The 27,136-nt window shown below is 42.4% G+C and overlaps 2 protein-coding genes across 12 annotated transcripts in view; one reads left to right on the top strand and one right to left on the bottom strand.

The window, feature by feature from the left end:
* The window catches only part of tmem67 (transmembrane protein 67), a 292,510-nt gene extending 280,768 nt beyond the window's left edge, over positions 1-11,742 (bottom strand). Inside the window, exon 1 of the mRNA XM_078541238.1 lies at positions 11,562-11,742. Within this exon, the coding sequence (XP_078397364.1) occupies positions 11,562-11,742 (181 nt within the window). The remainder of the gene's footprint in view (positions 1-11,561) is intronic.
* Positions 11,743-12,020: 278 nt separating this feature from the next.
* Positions 12,021-27,136, top strand: part of LOC144679867 (RNA-binding protein 12-like) — a 215,431-nt gene continuing 200,315 nt past the window's right edge. For 2 of the 11 annotated variants that reach the window (XR_013576438.1, XR_013576436.1), the window contains exons 1-2: positions 12,060-12,606; positions 13,898-13,964. Coding sequence is in view for 3 of the 11 variants with exons in the window: in XM_078540750.1 (XP_078396876.1) it covers positions 15,903-18,122 (2,220 nt within the window). In the remaining 8 variants the exon portion in view is untranslated. Of the gene's footprint in view, positions 12,607-13,897; positions 13,965-14,702; positions 14,906-15,874; positions 19,428-24,974; positions 25,801-25,922; positions 27,125-27,136 lie in introns of those variants that run through there. The other 9 variants (XR_013576443.1, XR_013576442.1, XM_078540750.1 and 6 more) reach the window with 8 other exon arrangements.

The following is a 27,136-nucleotide window of genomic DNA, read 5'->3' as shown; positions in this document are numbered from 1 at the left end:
TGAGCTGCACTCATCCTGGCAAGTGGAGAATATTCCATCACACTCCTTACTTGTGCCTTACAGATGGTGGACAGGCTTTGGGGAGTCAGGTGAGTTACTCGCCACAGGGTTCCTGGCCTCTGACCTGCTCTTGTATCCACAGTAATTATATGACTAGTCCTGTTCAGTTTCTGATAAATGGTAACCCCCAGGATGCTGAAAGTGGGGGATTCAGCTATGGTAATGCCATTGAATGTCAAGGGGCAATGGTTAGATTCTCTGTTGTTGGAGATTGTGCGAATGTTACTTGCCACTTGTCAGCCCAAGCCTGGATGAAATGGCGAGTTTCACCTGCTGCTCAAATTTTTGAGATATCTTACCCTTCTAGGGTAATCTGAGGTAGACTAGATACTTTTCAGGACTGCAAGTGGTGGCCTTATGCCCATTCATGAGTTTGCACGATATACAGTGAGCAATGATCTGATGAAGGTGGCCATTATCTTGTAAGATGGTTTTGATGTGCCCTACTTCAGCATCAAGCTTGCACGGTGAGCAAATGGCTCGGGCCCTATTTACGAGATTGCCGATTAGGCCAATGTTATAGCAAGTAGAACTGTAGGGATCCCAATGCGTATATTGACCAGTGAAGGTAGGCTTGTGGTAGATGTAGTAGAGAACCCATTGGCAGAGTTCTCAACTAACACATCAAGAAAAGGGAGCTCATTTGACTGCTCCATTTCAAAGGTGAATTTGAGCGCAGGATGCAACGTGTTAAGGTGTGTAAGGAAAGTCATGCGTGCAGCTATGGATCCAAAACAGAAAATGCATTGTCTACTTATCGGAAATATGCAAGGGGTAGGAAGTTAGGTGTCATTCCATCAAAGATGTGTTTCTCATAGAACCCAACGAAGATGTTTGTGACAGCTGGGCCTAGAGGGGTTCCCAGTACAATTTTTCAGCAATACTCAAGTTAGTATTAGTAATGATAACCATGAACATACAAGATTGTCATTATAAACCTAACCAGTTCACTGAAGTCTTTTAGGGAAGGAAACCTGAAATTTTTATCCTTTTTGATCTATGTGTGACTCCAGGCCAACAGCAATGTGAGTGACTCTTAATTACCTATGAAACGGCCTAGCAAGTCAATTGTGTCAAAACCACTATGAAAAACTGTAATCCATAGTGCGCAGCAGTTCCAGAAGAGGGCTCAGAGCACTTTCTCAAGGACAAATAGGAGAAGGCAATAATTGTGGGCAGCCATTATTATTAGTTTTCCCAGCCAGTCTTTCTCAATGTGCTCAAATAATCTACACATTGGTTTCTCTCTCACCACAATGGAATTTATCCAGTCCGTAGGCCCTGTGATTCTGGTAATCTCTTCCATCATTTGGAGCTCTCTTTCGTGTTTTTTATTAATTCTATTGGTACTTTAGATGCGGGGTGAATCACTGGTTTCATTGCTTGGTCAATACTGAATGTGATATTCAAATTCTTCAAAGCATCCAGCTGTCTCATCAAAACACCCTGGATACATTTGTACCAGGTCTTCCTTGCTTCTGATCAGAGGGTGCTTTTCAATGGGTGTACTACCTTTAACCCTCTATGTTGCCTCCTTCATCTCATGGTTTACTGAGATAAGCTGCAGCTCTTTGCAACTGCTCAAACCCAAGATAGCAGAATCATCTGTTTCAGTGATATAGAACATATGGTTAACAGTTTTTTTGTTTGTCCCTCTGATTTTGGTTGTCCCTAGTTGTCGAATCTCAGTTCCCCCATTTACCATTAGCATGGCGTTGCTCAGTTTCAGAGCATCTTTCCTTGGATAACCATTTTCTTTCAAATTTTCAGGAAGGGTCTTCTGGTATAGTCTGAGTGATATGATGTTACTCTGTGCTCCGGTATCGAGCTTCAGCTTCAGATTTATGATTCTGGGCTTATTTTTCATCCTCTTCTTGATCTGAATGGTTCTGTGAATTTCTTTTCTCTGGGAAATGTTGCATCCAACCGTTTCATGCAGTTTCATAGTTTCTGTGCTTACTGTGTCCTCAAAATTGTCGTCATTTAAAGGACGTGGATGTTTTGATTCCTTTTATTTCACATTCACCCTGTTGCTTACTCTGATAACTCATTTATCTTCCGTCACGATGATAATGGAAATTGTGACTGAGTGATATCAACTGATAATTTCACCAGGAAACCAAAAACATACTTAACTGTTTAAAGACAAGAAAGCACTGACTAGAGATGGCTTCCACAAGTCACCTGCTGTCTGGAAGTGTAAGTTGACCATTAAGTTACAATATGGATTGCACTGCTGACATAATTACTCATGGAATGTCACACCTGGGGGTGTCAAAAAAGAACAATGGGGAACGACTAGCCAGCCAGGATATACAACCAACAGACACTCATACGCCCTGTGGAGGATGAATGAACCCATCTCCTATTGGTTTCTACTGTCCTGAAATGCGTCAAAAGTTTCTGAGCTGGAACATCAAAATGTGATTACTTCTTCTAAAACAATGATGCCAGCAGACATAGTAATCAAATTCCTTTGGGTTATACATCTACAGCAGAGCTTTAAGAACTGGCTTTGCTAAGCAGAAACAAAGGAATCTGGAGAAGCTGCTAATGGAGCAGTAATGAATCTCTCTCTCTCTTAAGTTAAGTAAAGCTCTATCTCTACAGTCTAAAAGTCCAGCACAAGAGATAGTGACTGTCCATCGGAAAGAACCTCAGGAGAAATTAACTGATTTCTGAAAGATGAATTACGGTATTTTAAAAAGGAATTCTCTAGCAAATGCAGTTACATGGACTTCAATTCAACTCCAGAATTTTAAAGGAACCAGCCAACTTAAAATAGCTGCAACGTTCAACAATCTACACCTCAAGGACAAGCAAAGGACTTAACGGTATATTCTTTTAACTTTTTATTTGGACTCTAACTCTCCTTACTTCTGATATCTGCGTGTGTGTGCATGTAATGTTGCATCTTTTATTATTTTTTCCCTCGGGTTTAGGAACTAATAAACTTGTTCTTTTACTCAAAAAAACTTAGTGATTGGCTCCTTATTGTTCACTGCATAGATAGTAAAACATACAATTGGGATTTGGAAAAGGCATCCATGTGAAAAGAAATTTAAAAACCTTTGTTGTGAACAAGTGAGGAAGCTGAATAGAGGGTAGCCTGTTCAGTCCTCCTCACCTGGTCACCACACATCTTCTTTCTTTGTTCAATACTTATTTTCCCAGTGATTTGGTGTTCCACAAACTCTGCAGTTTGATCCATATGCAGGACATTTTCTTCTGTCTGCGAACTCATGTGATCGTCCACAGCTCTTGTACATCTTTCTCTCTGTCTGGTGTGCATTATTTTGGGCAGCCATTATTATGCCGTTTCACTGCATCAATCCTGCTGTCTTTCTCTTAACTGAATTAACTGAAAGCTGGCTGCTTGGGTAGTCGGCACCTTCATCTATCTACTTGTGGCTTCATGTGTCTACAGCCTGTGATATTGTGAGCTTATCCTTTCCAATTAATTCTTTTCGTACTTCTGGGTGCACAGAATCCCAAATAAGCAGATCCAGCAGCCTTTAATCTGTATCCTTAAATATGCATTCTCTGGCTGCATTTTTCAGTTTTGTATGAAATTATCAACAGGCTCATCCGATTCCTGCCTCAGGCCTTGAAATTCATATTGGTAGATCTGATGATTTGGCTTTAACTGGAGATGTGTGGTGAATTTTTCAAAAAATTTGTCTGGGTTTCTGCTGTTATCTTCAGTCAATTCCCAGCTATTAAACAAATTTGACCCTTTCTCTCCTGCCCACAAAATGATGTGGCTGACCTTTTCCTCTTCGCTAGTGCCTTTTATAAAGTTGCTGCATGTCAGTCTGACCTTGGGTTTAAAATTTTCAAATACCTCTACATCATCAGCAGCATTCCAATCCATCATGCGCTGGAGCTGTGGGTTTATTTGGTTTTCACACAATTCACTCAGTTTTTCTCTCTGGCGTTAATTCAGATTGATTTTTCAATCTAATTCAGCATTAAATTTGTTTAAAATATTTGTGTTTTTACTAACAGACAACTGCTGCCACCATGTCATGTCTTCTGGTTCCCATAAGTTAGAAATAATCATACTTTACACTCAAAATGCTGGAGCTTTCAGCAAGTGCATTTCTTACAGTTTTCAGTATAGCTGGAGGACTGATAGCAATGATAGAGTGATACATTGTTGCTCCGCATATGACTCCAGTACAGCAGTAAAATGTGGCACCCAGCATATCTCTATACCTCTTCAGGTACCATGCCCTAAAAGGGTGTTGACGACCATGGGCCTCTTTGTTAATCTTGCTATAGAGGTGTGGATCATCTTCCTTAGTGATACATTCATCAAGTTTACAAGGCTCTTCAAAAAGATTGGTCTTTGTCTACCTCAATCTCTTTTACCATTGATCTTTCCTATCAGCATCAGACTTTCTAAATCTTATTATGTGCCCAAGAAATTTCAACTGTCTCGTTCTGACCTTGCGCAGCAGAGTTCATTTGGTCTGAGATTTTACTAGCACCTCTTCATTGATAGCGTGACTTGTCCACGATATCTTCATTATTTGCCTTAAAACCACAACTCTGCAGCCTCATTTCTTCTCTGCATTGCTTCATTAATCATCCAACACTCACTTCCATATGTCAAAATTGGTGTGATATAGCATTCCAGGATTCTCAGCTTTGTTTTCATGGCTAATTTTGAGTTGATTATATTCTTTTCAAGCCTATCAATCTCAAATTTATGATTAACAGTTGATTGAGCATCAATTGTCATTTGTGGAAGAGTTCCAAACTTATACCGCCCTTTGTTTGTTTCCTAATTTCACTTCTGAAAGGTCTGGTTCTGATTTTTACATATGTCTGTTAGGCTCCTCAACCAGAAGAAACAGATTTTTCTCTACCTACGCTATGAATAAGGGGCACACAAGGAGACAGGAGACAATGCTTGAGCCATAGACAGAGTGTACAGTTAGGAATTTGGTGCACAGGGAAGAAGAGGTGCTTCATCTGATACCTTTTTTTAAAGCAGTCTCCAGAGAAAGGTGGTGGTGTAGTGGTATTGTCACTGGACTAGTAACCCAGAGATCTATGGTAATGCTCTGAGGACTCAGGTTCAAATCCCACCAAAGCAGTGAAATTTGAATTCAGTAAAAATCTGGAATTAAAAGTCTCATGATAATGCTGAAACAATTATTGTAAAAAACCAGCTGAGTTTTTGTGCTTTGCCCCTTTAGGGAAGGAAATCTGCTATCCTTACCTGGTCTGGCCAATGTGTGACTCCAGAACCACAGCAATGTGGTTGACTCTTAAATGCCTTCTGAACAAGGGCAATAAACGCTGGCCTAGTCAGCGATGCCCACATCCCATGAATGAATAAAAAAAAAGTTTTATTTCCTTGTCTCTAAGCTAGGAAAGCTTAGAGCTAGGTTCTATTATATTAGAAAGACAGAAAAACGTAAAAGTTTTACCCTTAAGTATCTAACTTACAAGTACAAGAGGAGCTGATTGGTGACTAACTCTATTTTACTTTCCAATCTCCATTATAGTAAATAGTTAAAAAAGTAAGCATATATAAGGCATGCAGTGTGCTTGGCGGGTTGCACTTTGAGGGGAACTCAGAGCTGAGTACACAGTAACGTTGCTGAGTGCTTGCCCAAGTTGCTTGTTGGACTTCAGGGTTGAGGTGCGATGAAGGGGCAAGGGCTGCCCTGCGGTTGAGGCAACTTGGGGGTGAGGGCAAGGGCAGACCAGGGGTTGAGGTGTGTTAGAGGTGGCGGCAAGAGCTGCCCTGCAATTGAAGGTAGTGCACAAGCACATGCAGGGTGGGAGGGGAGGGAAGCGGCCATGTATTAGGGAAACCTTGTATAAAGTGACTATTCCTCTGCAGCTGAGACAGTTCAGACACAGCCACATTGACATGCGTAGAATCGGGCCTCTAGCTTATCTGCCCACTCAAGCAATGCAGGAGCATGAAAGTGCCAGCAAGCGCTCCAGAGCTTTTCACCTCTTGGGCATAGACTGCAAACTAATGAGCATTTTAGTGGGCTTCAGAACAGTTGGACGACTGGGTACGTTGTACAATCTCCTTGCAAAGCTGGCCATGGAACAATCACTGGGGGAGGCGCTCACAGACCCTTGCAATGTCATCATCCCAGTTTGTTCCAGTCTCCCCCATGGTTCAACCTAACAATGCAGCCTTGCAGTGCAGGTTAGGAGAATGCCAGCACCTGCGCTGAGAGCACAGCACACAGTCCAATGGGTGGCCAGCACTCTCCAGGATGCATTAAGGGACCTTCAGACTTAACAAAGAGAGGTTCTAGGAACACCCAAACTAACCCATGCATCTTTCTCTCTTTCATCCTGCAGAAGTACCATCTCAGGAGCATGGAGTCTTGTGAACTAGCTATATGCCTCGTGGCATACAGAGAACGGAAACGATGGTGAAGGGAGCAACGGAAGTGCCTGGCAACATAGAGGGAGGAGGAGCACCCTCAGGAAGAAGGGGCCAGAACGCCCTGAAGAACTCCACTGTCAGCCTGTCCAGCCCCAGGGATTTGCCCCGAGAGAGACTGTCGTGGGCGCCGGTCAGCTCCCCCAGACTTATAGGGGAGTCAAGCTTTCCGGCACCCTCCAGGCCGACCTGCGGCAGGTCCTCCCACAACTCTGCGAGCATCCTCGCTGGACCCAGATGGCGACTTTCTGCCTTCAGGCCCTGCAGCAATACCTTTACGTTGAGCCCCCTCCGAGTTGGTGTGCCCTGGTGACGTATTTCTTCCGCCAGGTGCATGGCCTGAATTATGACATGCAGCTCCTGTTTATAGACCTAAGGGGCCTTCGTGGCTCCTTGGAGGCATTGCCCGTCTTTTACCAGGACCTGATCAAAGTCTGGAACATGGTCGCCTCGCGATGCAGCTCTCCTCTGTCAGGACTGACGGCTATCGTCAGAGAGCTGCTGCTCAGGAATCCGCCCCTCCGTCCTTTTCAGTGGCTGGCGGAGAGGAGGGCTGTGGCTGCCAGGGTGACCAGGATCGGGGACGTGCTGAGTGGCGGAGGAATGGGCTAGATGCTTCCACAGAAGTTGGCGCATCCGGCTCGCGGCTGATGCCATTCAAGACTTCAGGACGGTTGTGCTCGGCCCCTCGGGTCTCGAGGTGGCACAGGTGCACGGTGGTCTTCCGTCTGAGCGTTCCCCAGTTCGGATGGAATTCCACATTGGCCCCAAGCCCTGAACCCTCCCTCGGGAGCCGGTGCCCCGCAATATGAGCTGCCTCGGGGAAATGCCCTCCGTGCCATTTAGCACAGCGGGGAGGAGTTTCCTGTACGGATTGCTGCTGCACACCCTTCACTTCCTTGCCCTCGCCTGCTGCCCGGACACTCCCTGGAGTGCCTTGTTGCCGTCCGGTGGCGGAGGTCCCCGTTGGGAGGCCCTCTACAGAGGTGTCCTCCCAATTTCCATCGGGGACCTGGAGCGGAGGGTGTTGCACACAGCAGTCCCCTATAATTGTAGGATGTGTCGGTTCACGGACTCCCAAGATGCCTGCCCTTTTTGTGGTCTTGTGGAGTCCGTGGACCGTATCTATGTTAATTGTTGTAGGCTGCACTCCCTTTTTAGTTATCTAAAAAACCTTTTATTATTGTTTTGTTTGCACTTCAGTCCCACGCTCCTGATCTACGGACACCCGGTGCGGAGGGGGGCCGGGAAGGAGGAGGACCTCCTCGTGAACCTGCTCCCGGACTTGGCCAAGTTAGCCATTAACAGGTCCAGGCAGCGGGCGATCGAGGGTGTTTTCCCACCTGACTGTTTGCCCCTCTTCTGCGGCTACGTTCGCGGCCGGGTGTCCCTGGAGAGGGAGCATGCGGTGTCTGCCGGCACCGTCGAGGCCTTCCGTGCCCAGTGGGCACCACAGGGGCTGGGGTGCTTTATCGACCCTCTTAATATCATTTTGATCTGACGTTTGTAAGTTTTCTTTAAACTTCGTCTTTGGTTTTACAGCTAACCTAACTTAGTGGCTGTGTTTACTTTATCCTTCATTTTGTTAATTTAGTTTAATTGTTTGACTTTGAAAGAGTTACATCTTCTTATCCTTTCTAACCCTGCTGCTATGTCTTGGTGCTCCCCGGACATCCACAGCGGAGGACTGCTACACCCTGTGTGATGACCTTGGTGGACGTCCTCTGGAGGGCTGAGACGTGGAGAGCCCTGGCCTACTTTCGCGGACGGACTCCTCCCTCATGCCTTGCAATCTGAGAACTGCAGTGGACATCCCTTCCTGATGTTCCTGAGCTTGCCTTTGCAGCTCCAGCAACTGTGACATGACTGAGCCCAGAGGCTCATCATCTGACCACTAGCAATTCCAAGTACTGAACACCTGGGAAGTCCCTGCTGCCGCCTGCTGTGGATCAGGAAGTGCAAGATGTGTGTCTCTTCGCTGTGCTCACATTGCTGTGCGGCAGTGGCACCCTCCTCTTCAACCCCTATGGAGTTGAAACTACTGAGGTCACAGCGAGTCGGGATTCGGGAGCCAGACACTCCCGGAGTCACCTGGATGGATGGCCCCAGGAGGGTACACCTGCTGATCCTCCTCCCTATGGGTTCCCGACTCCCCTGGCTGACTCCTTGAGGAGAAGGGGTAGCTGGAGTGAGATCAGGCTCCTCACACCTCTCTCGCGTACACACTGCTGGAGGCCAACTATGGCATCGGTTACTGAGTTCAGCCCACGCAGTAATGCAGGAGCGACATCCTGGACCAAGGTCTCCACACTGGCCGCTATCCAACCAGTGTTGACCTTGGTGCATTGGCATGCCGGCGCTATCGCCTCAGCCTGAAGGTGGACGGACTCCTCCCTTGTATCTTGCAATCTGAAGACTGCAGTGGACATCCCTTCCTGATGTTCCTGAGTTTGCCTTTGCAGCTCCAGCAACTGTGACATGAATGAGTCCAGAGGCTCATCATCCAACTCAGCAAATTTCCGGCCTCTAGCAATTCCAAGTGCCGGACACCTGGGAGCCCCTGCTGCGGATCAGGAAGTGTAATGTGCTCACTAGATTGTGATCCTAAGGCTACTGTAAAGCTAGGTCCCACCAAGATGTGTGTCTCTTCGCTGGTGGATGGTGTGGGTGAGCGCTGTGATGGGTTCTCAGGGAGGGTTTCAGTGGATTCTTCTTCTGAACTTCCTTTGGGGCTTGATTGGAGATCCTGGGTCATGGACTCTCTTGGCTATTTCCCTGAAGTGCCTGCAAAAGTAAGGAGTGATAATTAGTGCATGCCAGTGGCCTGTGAAACAGGACACATCACTCACAGCATGGCTGTCTGATGGATGTTGCACTGCTGGATCCTTACTTGGTAGAGCACTGCCAACCGTCAACACAGGAACAGTCTAGATCCCCGCCGGCCAACTGGATGACTGTTTTCAAAGTATGTGAGGACCTTGATTTCAGGCATTCCTCCACCAGTCTGCGATCTCTTGTTGTGTGACAGCTTGTTCTGAATGAACAGAGATGGAAAGAGTGTAAGCAGGAGGCCTGCCAGGCCAGATGATAAGTATGCCTGGCATGTGTGGATGGTGAGTGGCCCCATGGATGGGATGAGGACAATGAAGGTGTGTGTGAGTGTGAATGGTGATGTCCCTTGAACTTGCAGTGAGTGAGGGCCCTGTGGATGTGTGATGGGTTTATGAGTGTATGAGTTGAGTGATGAGAAGAGTGACTTACCCTGGCGGAACAGAAAAGATCATTCATCCTCTTGTGGCACTGGGTGGCTGACTTGTTTTGCAGGGTGTTGGCGCTGACCACCACTCCCACTGCCTCCCAAGCCAGATTGGTGATATTGCTGCCCATCGTGCAGCCAGAGCCGGGTAGTGGATATCACGGTGGGCCTCCACTGTTTCTAAAGGGCGCTTGAGGGACGCGTCATTGAACCTGGGGGCTGCAGTCTTATTATCTTTTGGGGCCACGTCTTCCGTGCAACAGTCCTGGACTGGAAGCACTGAGAGGTGTGTGCGCAGCTGCACTTCAAATATGGCACCTGGCTTGATGAAGCGGTGAGGTGATGCCGTGGTGGGCAATTGAGAGCCCACCCGCCATGGAAACGGCATGTTTCGCAGGAATGCATAATTAATGCAGCGGGTTTGGGGTGATACAGCATGAGAAGCTGCCATTCCGGCCAGCAGGTAAAACGTCGTTTTACCTGCTCACTACTGCACTTAGTGTAAAGCTGGAACATTTCCGTCATTGTAGTTAAGGAGGAGTGTGAAGTATTGGTTGTGATAAACATAAGGAGAGAGGAAGTATTAAGGGGATTAGCATCCTTCAAAGTGGATAAATCACCAGGGCTGGATGAAATGTACCCCAGTCTGTTAAAAGAAGCTTGGAAGGAAATTGCAGACGGGCTGACCAATATTTTCCAATCCTGGATACAGGTCAGGTGTTGGAGGATTGGAGATCTGCTAACACTGTATCTTTATTTAAAAGGGGAGTGAGGGGTAGGCCGAATAATTACAGGCTAGTAGGGTTCCCTGTCTTTTGTACTATATATTAATATTTTGGACCTAAACGTAGGTGAAATGATTAAGAAGTTTGCAGTAGCCGCACGTTCAATAGCGAGGAGGCTTGCTGTAGACTACAGGAAGATATCAATGGACTGGTCAGGTAGGCAAACAAGTGGCAAATGGAATTGAACGCAGAGAAGTGTAAGGTGATGCATTTGCAGAGGTCAAACAAGGCAAAAGACTACACATTAAATGGCAGGATACTGAGAGTAGAGAAAGTGAGGGAGTGAATGTCCACAGAACTCCGGACAGGTTGACAAGGTAATTAAGAAGGCATATGGAATTTTTTTTATCTATTAGTCGAGGCATGGAGGTTATGCTGGAACTGTATAAATCATTAGTTAGGCTACAGCTGCAGTTTTGGTCACCTCATTACAGAAAGGAATGAGAGCGGGTACACAGGAGATTTACGAAGACGTTGCCAGGACTGGAAAATTGCAGCTATGAGGAAAGATTGGAAAGGCTGGGGTTGTTCTTCTTGAAACAGAAGAGGCTGAGGAGAGATTTGATTGAAATGTACAAAATTGTGAGGGGCCTGGATGGAGTGGATGGGAAGGGCCTAATTGCTTTAGCAGAGTGGTCAGTGACTATAGGAGGCATAGATTTAAAGTGATTTGTGGAAATATTTGTGGAGAGGTTTTTTTTCACCCAGAGGGTCGTGGGGGTCTGGAATTCACTGCCTGAAAGGTGATAGAGGCAGAAACTCTCATATCATTGAGAAGGTGTCTGGATATGCATTTCAAGTGCCGTAACAGGCAGGGCTATGGACCAAGTGCTGGAAAGTGGGTTTAGGCTGGGTGGCTCGTTTTTCGGTCGGCACAGACTATCTTAAGATTTCTATGACCTGCTCCTATTAGTATATATTACAGATACAGAACATTATCTGGTAAAACAAACTGTAGCTCGGTTTACAGTGATTTCTGCACCTGGCGCTGAGCACCAGCAGCTACCTCCTCACAAACTGTCAACTTTTCACCCACCATCCCTGCTTGTCTGCTGGTTGGCCCCACAGCGCATACATATCATTCGGGAAATATCGAAATACTGTTTCTTTGTGCAGTTCTGCACGGTTACGAAAGGCACGAAGTGGTCGAGGGTCTGGCCCAGCGCCAGCAGCAGCGCCAGCGGGCCCCAGAAGAACTGCAGCTTGCCGGTCGCCATGGCCGGAGCCAACCGCCCCCTGCACTCCCACAACACACCGGGGCAGCCGGCAGGTCCTGGCTGCTCCGCGCTTCACTGTAACTCCCATTTAGAAAAAATAAAATAAAAATACGCCACAGATTCAAATACCGTGATAAAATATCAACTTTAATAGTTAAACCATTTTAGAAAACCTTAAAGCTCCGGTGATCGTCCAGGTCGTGAATGAAGACGATTGCGATTTATTATATGAACATGATAAGTACAGAGCTGGCGGGACCTCTCTTTCCCGACGCTGCGGAAGCGCCATCGTGTCGGTGACAGACGGACAGAGAGAGAGAAAAAAAGAGTGGAGAGGAGAAGGCGGCGGCCGGTTGGGTATGGGCTCGCTTCTGCATCCCTTTAACCCCGCTTCCCCATCCCTATCTTTCCGTGGGGCGGCTATTGAGGCCGAAGCAGCGGTTTTAATTTGCTGAGGGGCTCGGTCTCCCTCTCCTCGGGTGGATGTAGCCCCCCCAGTGGATGGGAGGCTGGTGTCATGGTGGAGGCCGCTGGAGCGGAGTTGGAGTGGGGGGAGGGGTGGGGGGGGTCTGAGGAAGGGGAGGGGATTATAGCTGCAGCCCGGTTACTGTCTTGCCGCCTGATTTTTTGATTCTAGTCCCCGCAGATTGCTGTGTGGTTCAGGGGTTTTTTTTTGTTCGGGAGGGGGGGCTGCATCCACCCCCCCCCTCCCCCAATTTGAAACACACTGATTCTTACAGAGTTTTCCTTCATTCCCCCATCGGAGCAGAATTGGACTTCTGGTTCTTCATTTCTTTGCTTCAGCAAACTTCCTCTGCATTTGGAAAAGAGAATGCTACAAATTTGAGGAGAAAACAAAAGAAGGTAAATGGTATTTTACATGGAGCCATAAGGTTCATTTCTTAGGCCGAGTTGAGTTTGAACAATTGAACAAACCCAAACACTTGATTATCTAACTAGCGCTGTTATCCAAGCTGTTAAAGTGGTTTTTGCGGTTTTCCGAGACAAATAAAAATATAATTTGAAACCAATTTCTCTTTCAGCGGAAGAGACGTCATTGCATATTGATTGAAGTCGTGTTAACTCCAATGGCCGAAACAAGTGTGCACATTTTAATTTTAGAGTCCATAATTTTGAGTTGTCAAACCAATGTATGGTTTCTGTTTTACTATTTTTTTTCATTCACTGCTGTGCCCTGCTCTCAGCTCTGGAATTCCTTTCCTAAACATCTCTCCACCAGAACACACCCCTCCCTCCTTTTAAGCGGCTTTTTAAAACCCGGGTGTTTGACCAAGCTTTTGATCCTTTGCCTTAATATCTCCTTAACTAGCTTGGTGGTAAATTTATTTTAATAACACTCACGTGAAGTGCGTTGGGATGTTTTACCATATTTAAAGGCACTATATAATTGTAAATTGTTTGGAAAGAGTTTTATGTTTCTGTCCGGTTTCTGCTTGCGTTCGGCTTCTGGTAACGTTTGAGTTTTTTTCGATTGAATCTTCATGTCTAGACGAGATGAACCGTGGGTTAAACGTTTTCGAAAACGTTCATCAGCCTCTACAACAATACTTTGCTAATTCTGTTATCGTGTGGAACAATTTGGTGAAGCTGTGGTCTCCTGTGGATGGAATTTTTTTTTTATTATTCTATAAAGGAAGCACATAGATCTAAATTTAAAACAAAAATAAAAATACCTGGAAAAACTCGACAGGTCTGGCAGCATCGAGTCCGTAAGAGTCATACGGACTCGATGCTGCCAGACCTGTTGAGTTTTTCCAGGTATTTTTATTTTTGTTTTGGGTTTCCAGCGTCCGCAGTTTTTTGCTTTTATCTTAGATCTAAATTTATTCGTTTGAACTAGGATGCACACCAAAGTTTGCAAAAATATCAGCAAAGAACTGCGGATGCTGGAAATCCAAAACAAAAATACCTGGAAAAACCAGATTTTTTTCTGAATTTTAAATTGGTTTGGATAATGTAGTTTTGGTATGGAATGTGTAGACACATCGAGATTTAGCACTATTAAAATGTTTCTAATTTATATAAAATGTATTTGATATCAGCTAGTTGAAATTATTAGCTTGATCATCCCAATATTATCTTGGTTGTAATTGCATTTGTTACAGGTTTGACCTTGTTGAATTTTTTTTTGCAGTCTATAGAGTTGATTTTAACGAACCTGTCCAGAGAGGTTTCACCTGAAAAGAAACTCCTTTTGACGGGTAAGTGTGGTACGGATGATAGATAACTGAAAATCTCTTAATTGGGATAAGGCATTAACTTTGTTATTGCCACGTAAACCCTCCAATAACACTTGAGTTTTAATGCAAATGTTGTGGCTCAATTATGAAAAGTGATTCCTGAGCCAGAATGCAAAGTGAAAAACAGCTTATCTGCATAGATTTGTCATTTTGCAAGTGACTTTTTATGGGTAGGAACTTTTTATTATGCATACCTAACTCTAGAGCACTTGCATTTCCCGTGCATCACAATTTTTGTGTTTTTAAAGCACGGTTTCTTCACCTAATAAGGTAATAATTAGAAAATATGCAGTTTAATTGTTTTCCAAATTCAATTTAGACAACTTCTGTAAGAAGTATCTTGATGTCAAATGTAGGGCTAAAATTTAAATTTGTCTTGAGTAGCATTTTTGAGGTTTTTTCTTGTTTATTTGAAAATGGATGACACATTTGCTGACAAAATTTGGAAAATCTGACCTTTAGATTCTTGGAGTTCCTGAGTTGCTGTTTACTGCTGCTTAGTTCAATCCATGGGGTAATCTAGAATTCTGTCCAAAGTGCATTGAGTTTTTGTTTTTGCGATTGTTGCTGGGCAGAAAAAAATAATAGGATATGGATGCAATTGAAAACAATTTAAGTTCTGCCAGCTCTTTGTCGTCTTGCTTTATTTTAGAAACCTGTGCAAATTATATCTAATCCCCCACTGTGCTAATTTTGCAGCTCTACTGTCCCTAGATCAGGAAGCAGTTATCTGAGCAGGTGATGGCCTGCATGATCCATTTAAGGTCAATTTAAAAATGAGCATATTTCACACCACAAAATTGTCACTTTCCATCTGTTTCCTTTTGGAGCAAATAATCACCTAAAGCCATAAACCTAAGGACAATAACTTCAAAAGGATCAAGATTTGAGTAATTCAAAAAGTAAGTATTCAGGATGTGTGAAATGCAAATTCTATGTTGTCAAACGAACTTAGAATCCAGTCCGCAGTATCTGATATTTTCACAACAATGTTAATATTGTAACCTACCTGAAAAAGCCATCCATTAGACCTAATAATTCTGCTGAGTCATGTGCAGTAGTGGATGTCTCAATTCCTGGAATTATTTTGAAAATGGCACGGTCATGGATTTTGCAATTATGCTGTTGCTTTTATATCTGGAGTTGTTTGTTTCACAGAGTTTAGAGGAATAATTGAAGGAAAAAAATCAGTTACTGGCTTGATTGTTTTGTGTATGTGTACAATAAGTAGGATTTGCCTGCCACTAGTGTGAAGTTAATTGGTAGGAAGTGTGGGAGGAAAGGTGTGATGGACTCTATGCACAGAGGACCTCGGTTGCAGTTAGGAAATTAGTCATGTTTTGTCTTTGGCTAATTTTGGTGGAATCTTAAACCCTGGGTCCTCTTTATATTCCTTGTTTGGAGAAGGAAGAATGCAGTAGTAGTATGCTGCACTTAGCCTGACAGCAGTTTTGATGTTGCATCGATGTGCAAATAAAACCATCCGAACTTTGATCCATCACATTATTTCAGGGTGAATTGCACTCCGCTGAGGTGCAATTGCTGAATTGAAATAGTTTATAAATTTTTCACATTAACTACAATTTCAGTCATTTACCAGACCATTGTGGAGAACTTGTGGCATGGAGGATATCTTCAAAAGCAACTCCCGTGCATTTGGAGGTGGTTCACGAATTGGGAGTTTTTGAGATTTGATGGTTATATTTTTGAAGTGAAACTCAATGTTTTAAAAAAAAGTTTGTGCCAAGTAAGAAGAATTTGTTTTATTAACATGAGCATTTCTGACTTATTATAATTTTGGAAGTTAATGCAGTATCCAGAACCTTTTTAACATAATTTGACATCATCCTGTGTGCCTTTCTTGCCTGCAGGTAACTTTTTCTATTGATAGAGCTCAGCATGGCTGTGGTCATCCGTTTGCAGGGGCTCCCAGCTTCTGCAGGAACCTTGGATATTCGTCACTACTTCTCTAGATTAACCATTCCTGATGGAGGGGTGCATATAATTGGTGGTGAACTGGGAGAGGCATTTATTGTATTTGCTACAGATGAAGATGCACGACTTGCTTTGATGAGATCAGGTGATTTTCTTAAAGGAAACAGAACAAAGCTAACACTAAGTAGCAGAAATGAAATGCAGAGTACAATTGAGATGAGTCGTAAGAGATACGCACGCTCTAGTGGTGAAGCATCCGGCTATAGAAGGTCGGGATTCAGCAGCCCTGGCACAGGTGGGTTAGGTAGCATGTCTTCTACACTAGCTGAAAACTTAGTTGCAGCTATGCAACATGGAATTAATAGGGATGCATTTCATCCAAGTGAAGTTGGAAATTCTGATATGAACAACTATGGCTCTCGCATGGATCCCATGATGAGTGGTAATATGTCCACAGTGGCTCTATCTTCTCCACAGGACATTCCAGTTACTCCTGCTTCCTCCATGTCTGCATTATTTGGAATGTCTTCTAGAAGAATGAGTGATAGTTTGGATAAATTTAATGGCTCTGGGGCAATGGATTCCTTTGACAATTCAGTTTACAATCAAAGGAGAGAACAAGGAGCTTTTAATCCTGATGATGTTTACTTGCGTTTGCATGGCATGCCATATTCTGCAAGAGAGCTGCAAGTAAGAGAATTTTTCCATGGTTTACAAGTTGAAGCAGTTCATCTAAAAAAGGATTATCGGGGTCTGAATAATGGAGAGGGTTTTGTACGGTTCGCCAGTCCTTGGGATGCAGCTGAAGGACTGAAACGTCACAAAAAGTACATGGGGCAGAGATTTGTAGAGGTGTATCGAGCCACTGAGCTTGAATGGATTTCTGGGGGAACTGACTTGTTTATAGACGATAGGCATTCAGATCTAAATCGAGATAATAGAGGTCGTTCCCCTCCTCATGAAGAGAAATATTTCCATTCCCGAACTCGATCAAGATCACCTCGAAGGCGCAGGTCACGATCTCATTCACCTCATGATCAAGATTATTGGGTGCAGATGAAAAATATGCCCTATGGCATCTCAAAAAAAGATGTACGAAATTTCTTTGACGAACTGAACGTAACAGATGACCAGATTTACCTTGTATATGACATCCATGGTAAAAGTACTAAGGAGGGTTTTGTGAAGTTTAAAAATGCTGCTGAACATCGTAAAGCTCTAAGGTACCATAAGACATGCATTGCAAACCGTGCAGTTTATCTGTATCCTATTGCTAAAAAAGCAATGTTGGAGTTGATGGACACTGCTAAGAAGCAAAGATCAAGAGAAAAATCTACCTATAGAATTGAAGAGAAAAGATACCAGTCCAGAGAAGGAGCACACTCCTCATCAAGATTGTACATTTATGTTCGTAATCTTCCATTTGATATCTCCAAATCCGAGATCTATAAATTCTTTGAAGGATTTGGTGTGGCTGACCATGGGATCCAAATACTTGTTGATAGTAATGGCATTGGACTAGGGGAGGCTCTGGTCAAGTTCAAGTCTGAAGATGAAGTACTAAGGGCTGAGCGCTTATATGGTAAAAGGCTTGGAGGAAGAGAAGTTGTACTAAAGCTGGTTACTTCAGAAGAGGTGCTTGAACTTGGTGTCGGTTCTGTGCATGAAAGAACCAAAGGTCAAAAGGAGAGCGATTACTTTGGTTCATATGGTAGGGGTAGTGATCACTCATTATCTCTTGATATGCATGAATTAGCTAAGCATTTCTTTGAACCTTCTGGTAATTTGGGTTCTGTATCATCCATGCAAGGACAAAGGTATGGCCAAGAAGCAGGACTTTATGGAGGGTTTAACACTGGAAGCAGCAATTTTGGGGGCTACAGTGGAGGAGGATTTGGATCTCGATTTGATTCAGGCTACCAAGGTCAAATGGGAATGTCCAATGGTATGGCTGTTGTGAAGGCTTTCAACCTGCCCTTCAAAATCTCAGTTGATGAAATACTGGATTTCTTCTATGGCTATCGTGTTATTCCGGAGTCCGTCACTGTACGGTACAATGAGAAGGGATTACCTGCAGGCGATGCAGTAATTACATTTGAAACGGTTGATGAAGCAATGGCTGCTGTTCGTGAACTGAATGAGAAACCAATTGGAAAAAGGAATGTCAAACTAAGCTTGCTATAAGTACAGTGGAACCTGCATTTTAGTTTTTAACAAATGAATATTGGGTTCTCTGAAGTAAAAGACAGCTGCTGTCTGACCACTGGTTCCACTGAACTGAATAAATAACTTAATTGAGTTGTCGTCACTTGTGACTTTTCAGGCAAACATGATTCCTGTTGAAATTTGTTTTTTGTTTTGTGTTTCCAGAAAATAGTTGTCTCTAGTTTACTGCTTTGGGATATAATATTTTGTCTTGACTTGATCGATTATAGTTTGCAAGACTACATTGTAACTTTGTTCAGTTTCTTGATTTTGATAGGGTTTGAAAGTTAAATGCTGTCGCCATCTAGATGATTGAAAGTAAACTTGAATTAGTTGAACTTCAGCATGGAGAAGTTCTGCATAATTTTTTTTCACTGTAAAAGGATGATTGAGTGAAACCTTTTAAACGGCTCAATATCCTGTATAATATTGTGTAACTTTTTTAACCATGATTTTTTTTTTCCATTTACCCCAATTTCTAATTAAGGCAAGTAATGGTGTTGAGATAGACTTAATCTGACCAAACATTGTTCTGAACATAATGATGTGCACAATGGAAGTGTACACATATGTTTCTAATAAGCAAAAATAGGCTTGGAAGTGTAGCATTGTTTCAGTAAGCAAAACCCAGCCCAAGTCAGTAGGTAGAAGAAACATTAGACCACAGGGAAACCAAATGACCTAATAGCATTTCAAAAATTGAAGTTTTATTTACCTAATACGCAAATGTCCATTTGAAAGAACATTTTCTTAAAATGACAATGCAGGTTTCTGAATAAGACACAACTTATTAATGCTTAAAATTGAGTGGAATTTTGTTCTTTCTCTTCGAATGTGGATATTCATGTTTCAGAAGGATAAGGATAAGGAAAAACATGTTGCAACATATTCCATTTGTTAAAAACATAGGAAGTTATTTACAAAACACCTGATTTAAGGTTTTTTGGAGTATGACGGTCCAGTTTCATACCTAAATATTTGAATGCATGTGTGATCCAAATCATTCTCTCAATGTACCAGATTTGTCCAGTTCAATCCTTGTCAAGAATGATACTAAAAATTTGATTTTTACATTTGTAGGCCTGTTAACTTTTAATTAAATCTTAAATATTTTCTGCATTTGTGTTTACTGGAAAACCAACATTGTGTGTTGTTTGATGGTTAAGACGTTGTTACGCAGTAAGCATTTTTCTTTGTAATAGAAAATGGTTTGTCATGTATGAGAATGTACTTAAAAGCCATTTTAAAAATTGTGAAGATATTACTAAAGATGTTTATATGTGATTTATTCTGCATAATTTTTCCTTTTGCTCCAAAGTTACCCTTAAATAGAACAGTTAAGTGTTTTTTGATGGAGTTGGGGAATACGTGGTGCTATTGAAGCAATTAACTTGAGAGCTGGACTAAATATGTTTTAACCTCGCAAACCAATCTTATTACATAGATGTAAAGTGAGCTAACAGGCATTTCTTGCTAGGCCAGAATATCAGCTTCTAAATAGATTTTATTTAATTTATGGAACACAGCACCAGCAGTTTGACTTCCAAATACAGTTTTTTTTTAATAACACAAGCAGTAAAAACTAGTTTCAAAATTAATGCCTTTCATCCGTTACATCCCTTTCACTCTTGAGAAAGATCAATACCAACCAGCGTCAGGAAACCAACTGTTAGTTCATGTGCCGTGAAGATAGCTCAAATATAGCTTGGTTGAATTAAAATCTTTACAAATATTATTTTTATATTGGTTCATCTTAGGGCCAGGTGATGCCAGAATAATCAGCAATGCTTGGCCATACATCTTAATGTAGATTAAAACAAAAAAATTATTCCATCATTTTCAGTAGACATCAATAGCTTTGCTAAGCAGGGTGAGAATGAGTGACATAAGAACATTTGAGGTGGAAATGCCTTTTCATTTTTCTTCAAGACAAACTTCAGTTTTTAAATATATGCTAGTAATTTCTAATCATTCTTTGGGTTATGGTACTGCTGGCAAGGCTGGCATATTTATTGTTCATCGCTAGTTTCCCTTGAAAAGATGGTGATGGGCTGCCATCTTAAGTTGCTGCAGTGTCATGTACTCAGCATTATGTAGAGTGTGTTCCATATTTTTACTCAAGCAACAAATAATGTTATCTGTCCAAGTCAGGATTATGTGTGACTTTGAGAGGAACCTGGAGGTGATTGTGTTCCTGAAACCTGCTTGCTTCTAGGTAGTGGAGGTTATTGATTTTGGCAGTGCTGTTGACAGGACCTCAGCAACTTGCTGCAGTGTAAATTGTACGCGCTTGTGTTGGTGGCTTAGCAAATATTTAATTGAGCTAGTTGATGTGATGCCGATCAAGCAGATTATTTCCTGCTGAATGAAGTTAGGAGTGCTGTTGCAGCTGTATCCTTCCAGGCAAGTAGTGTTCATCACACTCCTGGCTTGTGCCTTACAGGTGGTGGAGAGGCTTTGGAGAGATGGAAGGTGAGCCACTTAACTATAGAATAATGAGCTGTTATAGTAAACAAAGCTTTTTTTTTGTTGTTTCCATTGTGTTTCAGGCAGTGGTGACCACTAGGATGGTGGGCACTCTGGTAATACTGTTTAACCTCAACTAGAGGTTGACTAGACTTTTCTTTTTGGGAATGCTCTTTGACTGGCACTTGGGTGGTGTTACTGTTACATGCTACTTATCATCAAGTTTGATGTTGCCCTGGTCACCTGCAAGTTGGCACGGATTTTTCATTCTGTGGAATTACAAGTGGAGCCTGCAATTACCAGTGAACAGCCTCACTTATGATGGAGGGAACGTGAATGGCAGTCAAGACACTTGAGCAACTCCTGTAGCCAAGTCGTGGAACTGAAATGATTTGTGCCTCCAGGAACCATCTTCCTTTGTGCCAGATACAACTCCAGCTATTGGAGATCCGCCTTTCCCACCCACCCGGCCCCTTTGCAAACTCCACCCCACGTCCCATTAATTTCTCTTTGCTAGGTCTCCTTGATGTTGTACTTGGTCAATGCTGCATTGAACTGAGGGCAGTTATTCTGATCTTGGAATTTAACTCTTGCTTCCATATATTGACCAAAGTTTTAATGAGGTCTGGAGTCAAATAATGCTGGTAGAAGCAAATGAGTATTGGTGAGCAAGTTATTGGTGCAATAGTACTGTTGATACCTTCCATGACTTTGTTTATTGGGAGTAGGTTGATGGGACAATAATTGGCTCTGGATTTGTTCTGCTTTTATGGATAGGGCATACCTGGATAATTTTTGCATTGTCAGGTAAATGTGTGTTATGTATGCTGGAACAGTTTAGGAGTGTGACTAGTTCTGAAACACAGATCTTGAGCACTCTAGCTGGGATGTTGTTAGGGCACATTGCTTTTGTTGTGTGTCTAGTGCACTCAGCTATTTCTTGGTGTTACATGGAGTGAATTGAATTAGGTGAAGACTGACAACTGGGATGGTAGAGATCTCGAACGGAGACCAAGAAGGATCATCTAATTGGCAGTTTTGGCAGAAGATGGTTGAAAATGCTTTAGTCATCTTTTGAACTTTGGTGCTGGGTTTTGCCATGCTTGTGATTGTAAATGGAGGCTCTTCCTTTCAGTAGTTCCTTAAGCGTCTGCTACCTTTTCATGACTGATTTTGGCAGGATTGTCGAGCTCTGACCTGATCCATTGATTTGTGGGATTGCTTATGTCTGTCTATGGCATACTGATTTTGATTAACATTTAGCTTTGCCATGTTGACATTTCACTTCTGGCTCTGCTGGTGCTGCTATTTTGCAACCCTCGTTGAACCCAGATTGGACACTTGGCTTGATAGTGTAGGAGGAGTAAAGGATATGCAAGGTCACAACAGCAACTTAAATTTTTGTGGCTTGATGGGAAAAGGCATGATAATGGTCTTTTCATTAAATTGATGCTGAAAATTAGAAATTTTAGGGTATGATGCTGTAAGCAATACCTAATAATGTTTATATTTGAGTTTATTTCTCAGAAAAAACTTCAAATGGATTTTGCTAATGTTTTTCTCAATTCTGAATTGATTATTTACCTTGCTGAGGAATTATTTTTAAAAAAGCACAGGCATACCTCATTCATTTTGGGTACAACATCTCTTTTCAACTCCGTGAAGTAAGACTAGCTCCCTGGGATGTAGGAATGTTATTCATGAGAACAAAATTTTGGAACATAATCTTTCTAAAATTAGCAGAGAATTGAATCCCTATATGTTGGTTTGTGATCTATCTGTCTTAGATGACAAATTTCACTCCAAAACGAGGTTCAGACAGAAGAGGGCTAATCTGATTGCCTTTGAAGGATTGAAGAGGGATTTTGATAAGAGGAGAAGGGATGATGGGATAGCAGAGATGTCCATTAATTAGTGGAACAAGTGTGCATTACATATACAGCCGTACATACAAACTAGGAGCAGGAATAGGCCACTCGGCCCCTCAAGCCTTCTCCTCCATTCAATAAGATCATGACTGATCTGCTTGTAACCTCACTCTACATTCACGCCCACCCCCGATAACCTGTTACTCCCTTGCTTACCATGAATCTACCTCTGCCTTAAAAATATTTAAAGATCGCTTCCACTGCCTTTTGAGGAAGAGAATTCCAAAGACTCCTGACCCTCAAACATTTCTGCTCACTATAAAAACAAAAAATGCTGGAAAACTCAGCAGGTCTGACGGCATCTGTGGAGAGAAAAATAGAGTTAACGTTTCGAGTATGATCCTTCTTCAGAGCTAGAGAAGTAGACGTGTGATGAAATATATACTGTTTAAGGGAGGGTGGAGCAGGTGAAGCTGGATAGAAGGCCAGCAATAGATGGGGGTGAAGGAGAGATTGACAAAGATGTCATGAACAAAAGGAGTGTTAATGGTAGTGGTAAGGGCTGAAGAAGGTGCTGATAAAGGTAAGAAATCCGAAAGTGTTAATAGCAGAACAATGGTAAGCACTCTGAAAGAACAACATGGAACAAGTGACAGATGGCCATTTTGGGGTAGTTGCAGGGGGAAAAGGATAGAAAAATGGGATTTAAAAAAAAAAGTGGGTAAAACAATGAATAAAAATGAAAATAAGTGGATTGAAAAAAAATTAAAAAGGGGTGAGGATAGAGGAGAGAGTTCATGGTCTGAAGTTGTTGAACTCAATGTTAAGTCCGGAAGGCTGTAAAGTGCCTAATCGGAAGCTAAGGTGCTATCTCTCGAGTTAGCGTTGGGCTTCACTGGATCATTGAAGCAGTCCAAGGACGGACATATGGGCATGAGAGCAGGATGGTGTGTTGAAATGGCAAGTGACAGGAAGGTCTGGGTCATGCTTGTGGACAGACTGAATGTTTTCTGCAAAGCGGTCACCCAGTCTGTATTTGGTCTCCCCAATGTAGAGAAGACCAGGAGACTGCATTGGGAGCAACCTGCTCATCTTAAATGAGCAACCCCTTATTTTTAAATAGTGACCCCCCTAGATATAAATTGGCCTGATGATCTTTTCCAGTACTAAGTACATGACAAATTAGAAATTTCTTAAATTGCAACTTTTGACACAATGCACAAACTTCTGAATCAGTGCTGGTTGCAAAGTTATAAACCTAAATGTTCAGAACTTGCATCTGATTTATTTTGTGCTAAGTAAGGTCATATCTGTTCTTCAGATATTTTAAGATAAACTATGAATACTAAACTAACACACTTGAGGCTATGGCATAGCGGTATTGTCACTGGACTGGTAATCCAGAGACCCAGGGTAATGCTCTGGGGACCCAGGTTCGAATGCTGCAGATGGTAAAAATCTGGACAGTCTTAAAAGCCTAATGATGACCACGAACCCATTGTCAAAACCCATCGGGTTCACTAACATCCCTTAGGGAAGGAGATCTATCATTCTAACCTGGTCTGGCCTATATGTGACTCCAGCAATGTTAAATGCCCTCTGAATTAGCCTAGCAAGCCACTCAGTTGTAGCGGGAGCAGCACCAGGCATACCTAAGAATGAGGTATCAACTTGGTGAAGCTGTAACACAGGACTACTTGCGTGCCAAACAACATAAGCAGCAAGTGATGGAGCTAAGCGATCCCACAAGCAACGGAACAAATCTAAGCTCTGCAGTCCTGCCGCATCCAGTAGTGAATGGTGGTGGACAATTAAACGACTCAGTGGAGGAGGGTGTTCCCCTCCAAGTCATTCACCACCCTGACTTGGAAATATATCGCTGTTCTTTCACTGTCGCTGGGTCAAAATCCTGGAACTCCTTTCCTAACAGCACTCCGAGAACTAAATTTACTTAAGATCTTTGCATCCACCTTCAATGTTGCAATAATGAGCCACGTTAGATTATGTGCTCAAATTTTTATGGAGTGGGATTTCAACACACAACTTCTGGTTTAAGAGGTGTGTGTGCTAACATTGAGCTGATGCCTATTAATAATTTCTAACCGCCATTCTCTTGCCACCTGAGTACTTTTTAGATCACACATCATTGTTAAAAACCACTGTCAGTAATGCCACACTCAAAATTAATTGGTCTAATTTTAGCAAAATTGCAACATCTTGAGCACATTTCTACTCCCATCTTCAAAATTTTCAGACGTATTTTTAGATAAGTGTAGGAAAAAGTTAGATGTTCTATTGTTGGAAAATCTGGTTTATGGTTTGAAACTTATATTGTGTAGGTCTTGAGAGCAGGAATATAGGATAGATCTTGGATAAACAAGAGTAGAGGGTTATGGGAGGTAGGCAAAGCGGAATTGAGACCACAAACAATTTAGCTATGATCTTATCGAATGGCAGAACAGGCTTGAAGGGCTGAATGGCCTACTTTTGTTCCTAGGTCCTGTGTTCCAATGGCAAATCTCCCTGGAGTTGTGGTCCTATCCTGAAGGAATTGCTCACTTAAATTAGATGACTGAAGTCATTCATAAATTAATCTCCGTGTACAAATGGGATTATCTGTCATTTTTCATTGGGGCAATCATCTGCTAATATCCCCTTTGATGAAACCTTTTCGGAGAACTTAAAATGTTTTTGCGGAATATCATCTGACGGATGCAGAAAAAAAGGCATCAAATTGAAATGTAAAGAATCAAGACTGCTGGTGGACGTGGTATTGGAATACTTAGTATTATCATTGGGTAAATGTTGAAAAAAAACTTCACTGTTGGGAGCTCTAATTAAGATTAGGTTACAAAACTTGAGGTCCAAAACACTTCATTTAACACAACTGTGAATGCTTCTCACGAGTTCATTTGCATATGTCTTGCAGTCTATTGGGTTAGGCATCTTCTGTAATGGATGGAGTAGACCCCAGCTCAGCATGACTTCCAAGCTTGGTTGCTTTGCATCGGGGGTCTCCCTTAAATTAGCACGGCAGATAGCACAATGTAAATTGGGTGGGAAAAGTATACAAATATTGTTAATATCATATTCTGGTGATCCAATTGATGATGAGTTGAGGGTTATGGGGAACAGGCAGAAATGTGACATGAGGCCAAGGGCAAATCAGATATGATCTTATTGATTGGCGAAGCAGCTTGTAGGCCATATGACCTAATGCCACTTTTTTATGTATTCTTTTTGATGCACAATTATTTTGTGTACATGAGAACAGCTGTGCTTTACAGTTGAGTTTAAACCGATATAATTACCTCTTTTCCTCATCAGTGGTACATTTTACATTAAGATTGATTTAACATGCGCTATGTTTCTGAATTCTAATTATAGACCTTTTTTAAAAAAAAGTAAAGATCCACAAGGAAGGAATGTTGAATTATTTTAACAGGTGACCTTATATGCAAGCAGTACGCAACATGGAATTGCTGGCACTCTGAGTTGGGCAGTGTTAATCCCCATGGAGATCAACATACCGAAAGGACTGAATTTACCAAACGACTGATTGGAGGGGGGGGGGGAACCAACGGATAAGATTTCACCTTTTTCTTAATAGCTTCTACTTAACAATCAAGCCAAAATCAACATTAAATATGAATGAACAGGCAAATTAGTCAATATAAGTTATAAATTATATGTTTAATGGCAGATACAACAAAGATCTCATGGGCTAACTAGGCAGCCCACTCAGTATATATGGCACTAATTTCAGCCACAGTTCTTTAAAGCTCTTCCTCGGTTAGAATTCTGGCTCCTTCAAGCATTTAGCTACTGATTCTCATCAGACAGCTCCCAGTCACCTGTGTTCAATGGGTACAATCTTAATAAAATGGTGCACTGCTCCAGAACCTTGGCTCTGCTCCCCTTGTTTTTATTTGTGTGGATCTACCAGAATTTCCCTTATCTGAAACATCAATAACAGTCTTGTTCACTCTGTAGTCATTTCTGGTTATTCATTTACTTCAAAGCAACAAGCAGCGGAAGCAACCTTGTATTTGCTTATCGCCTGCTCCAGGGTCAAGCCTCCTTTTTCAACTGTGCCACCACAACCACTTCCCTTGAAAAACCCAGTCATGTCCCACCTGGGTCATAGGGTGGCAGGTTTTTGCACCATTTTCTCCACACAAGTGCACAAGGACAGAACTTGTGAATTTTCCCAACGTTGTCCTTTCAAACCAATCCTCCAAAGGGGCATCCAAGCAACCGTTTCCGCAACAGTGTCCGTGCTTGAAGCTTCTCAAAATGCTCTCTGCAACTGCAATTCCATGACCAAGCAGACAAGGACAAATTTACTGCCGGTATCACAATGTAAATCCACAAAATCATCTGGGAAACATTCCCCTGAATGTCTGGCTCTCCAATGCTCAATTTCTTGGATTCCATCACAGTATGATTTTTTTTCCATGATGAGTATAGGCCAATTATTATTAAAATTGCATTATGTCTGATCTAGATTGGTTATCTTCTCTCTGAATTTTCCTGTATATTTTTTGTTTTGTATTGTCTCTGAAGTGCCCTAGGATGTTTTATTACATTAAAAGATGTTCTATAAATACAAATTGTATAAAACACTTGGCTAAGAAATCAAATTAAGATGGGTTTGTT

The sequence above is a fragment of the Cetorhinus maximus genome, chromosome 4 (genome assembly GCF_964194155.1).
Source record: "Cetorhinus maximus chromosome 4, sCetMax3.hap1.1, whole genome shotgun sequence".
Taxonomy (NCBI): Eukaryota; Metazoa; Chordata; class Chondrichthyes; order Lamniformes; family Cetorhinidae; genus Cetorhinus; species Cetorhinus maximus.
Note: the sequence above shows the minus strand (reverse complement) of the source record. Positions and strands in the feature narration are given on the sequence as shown.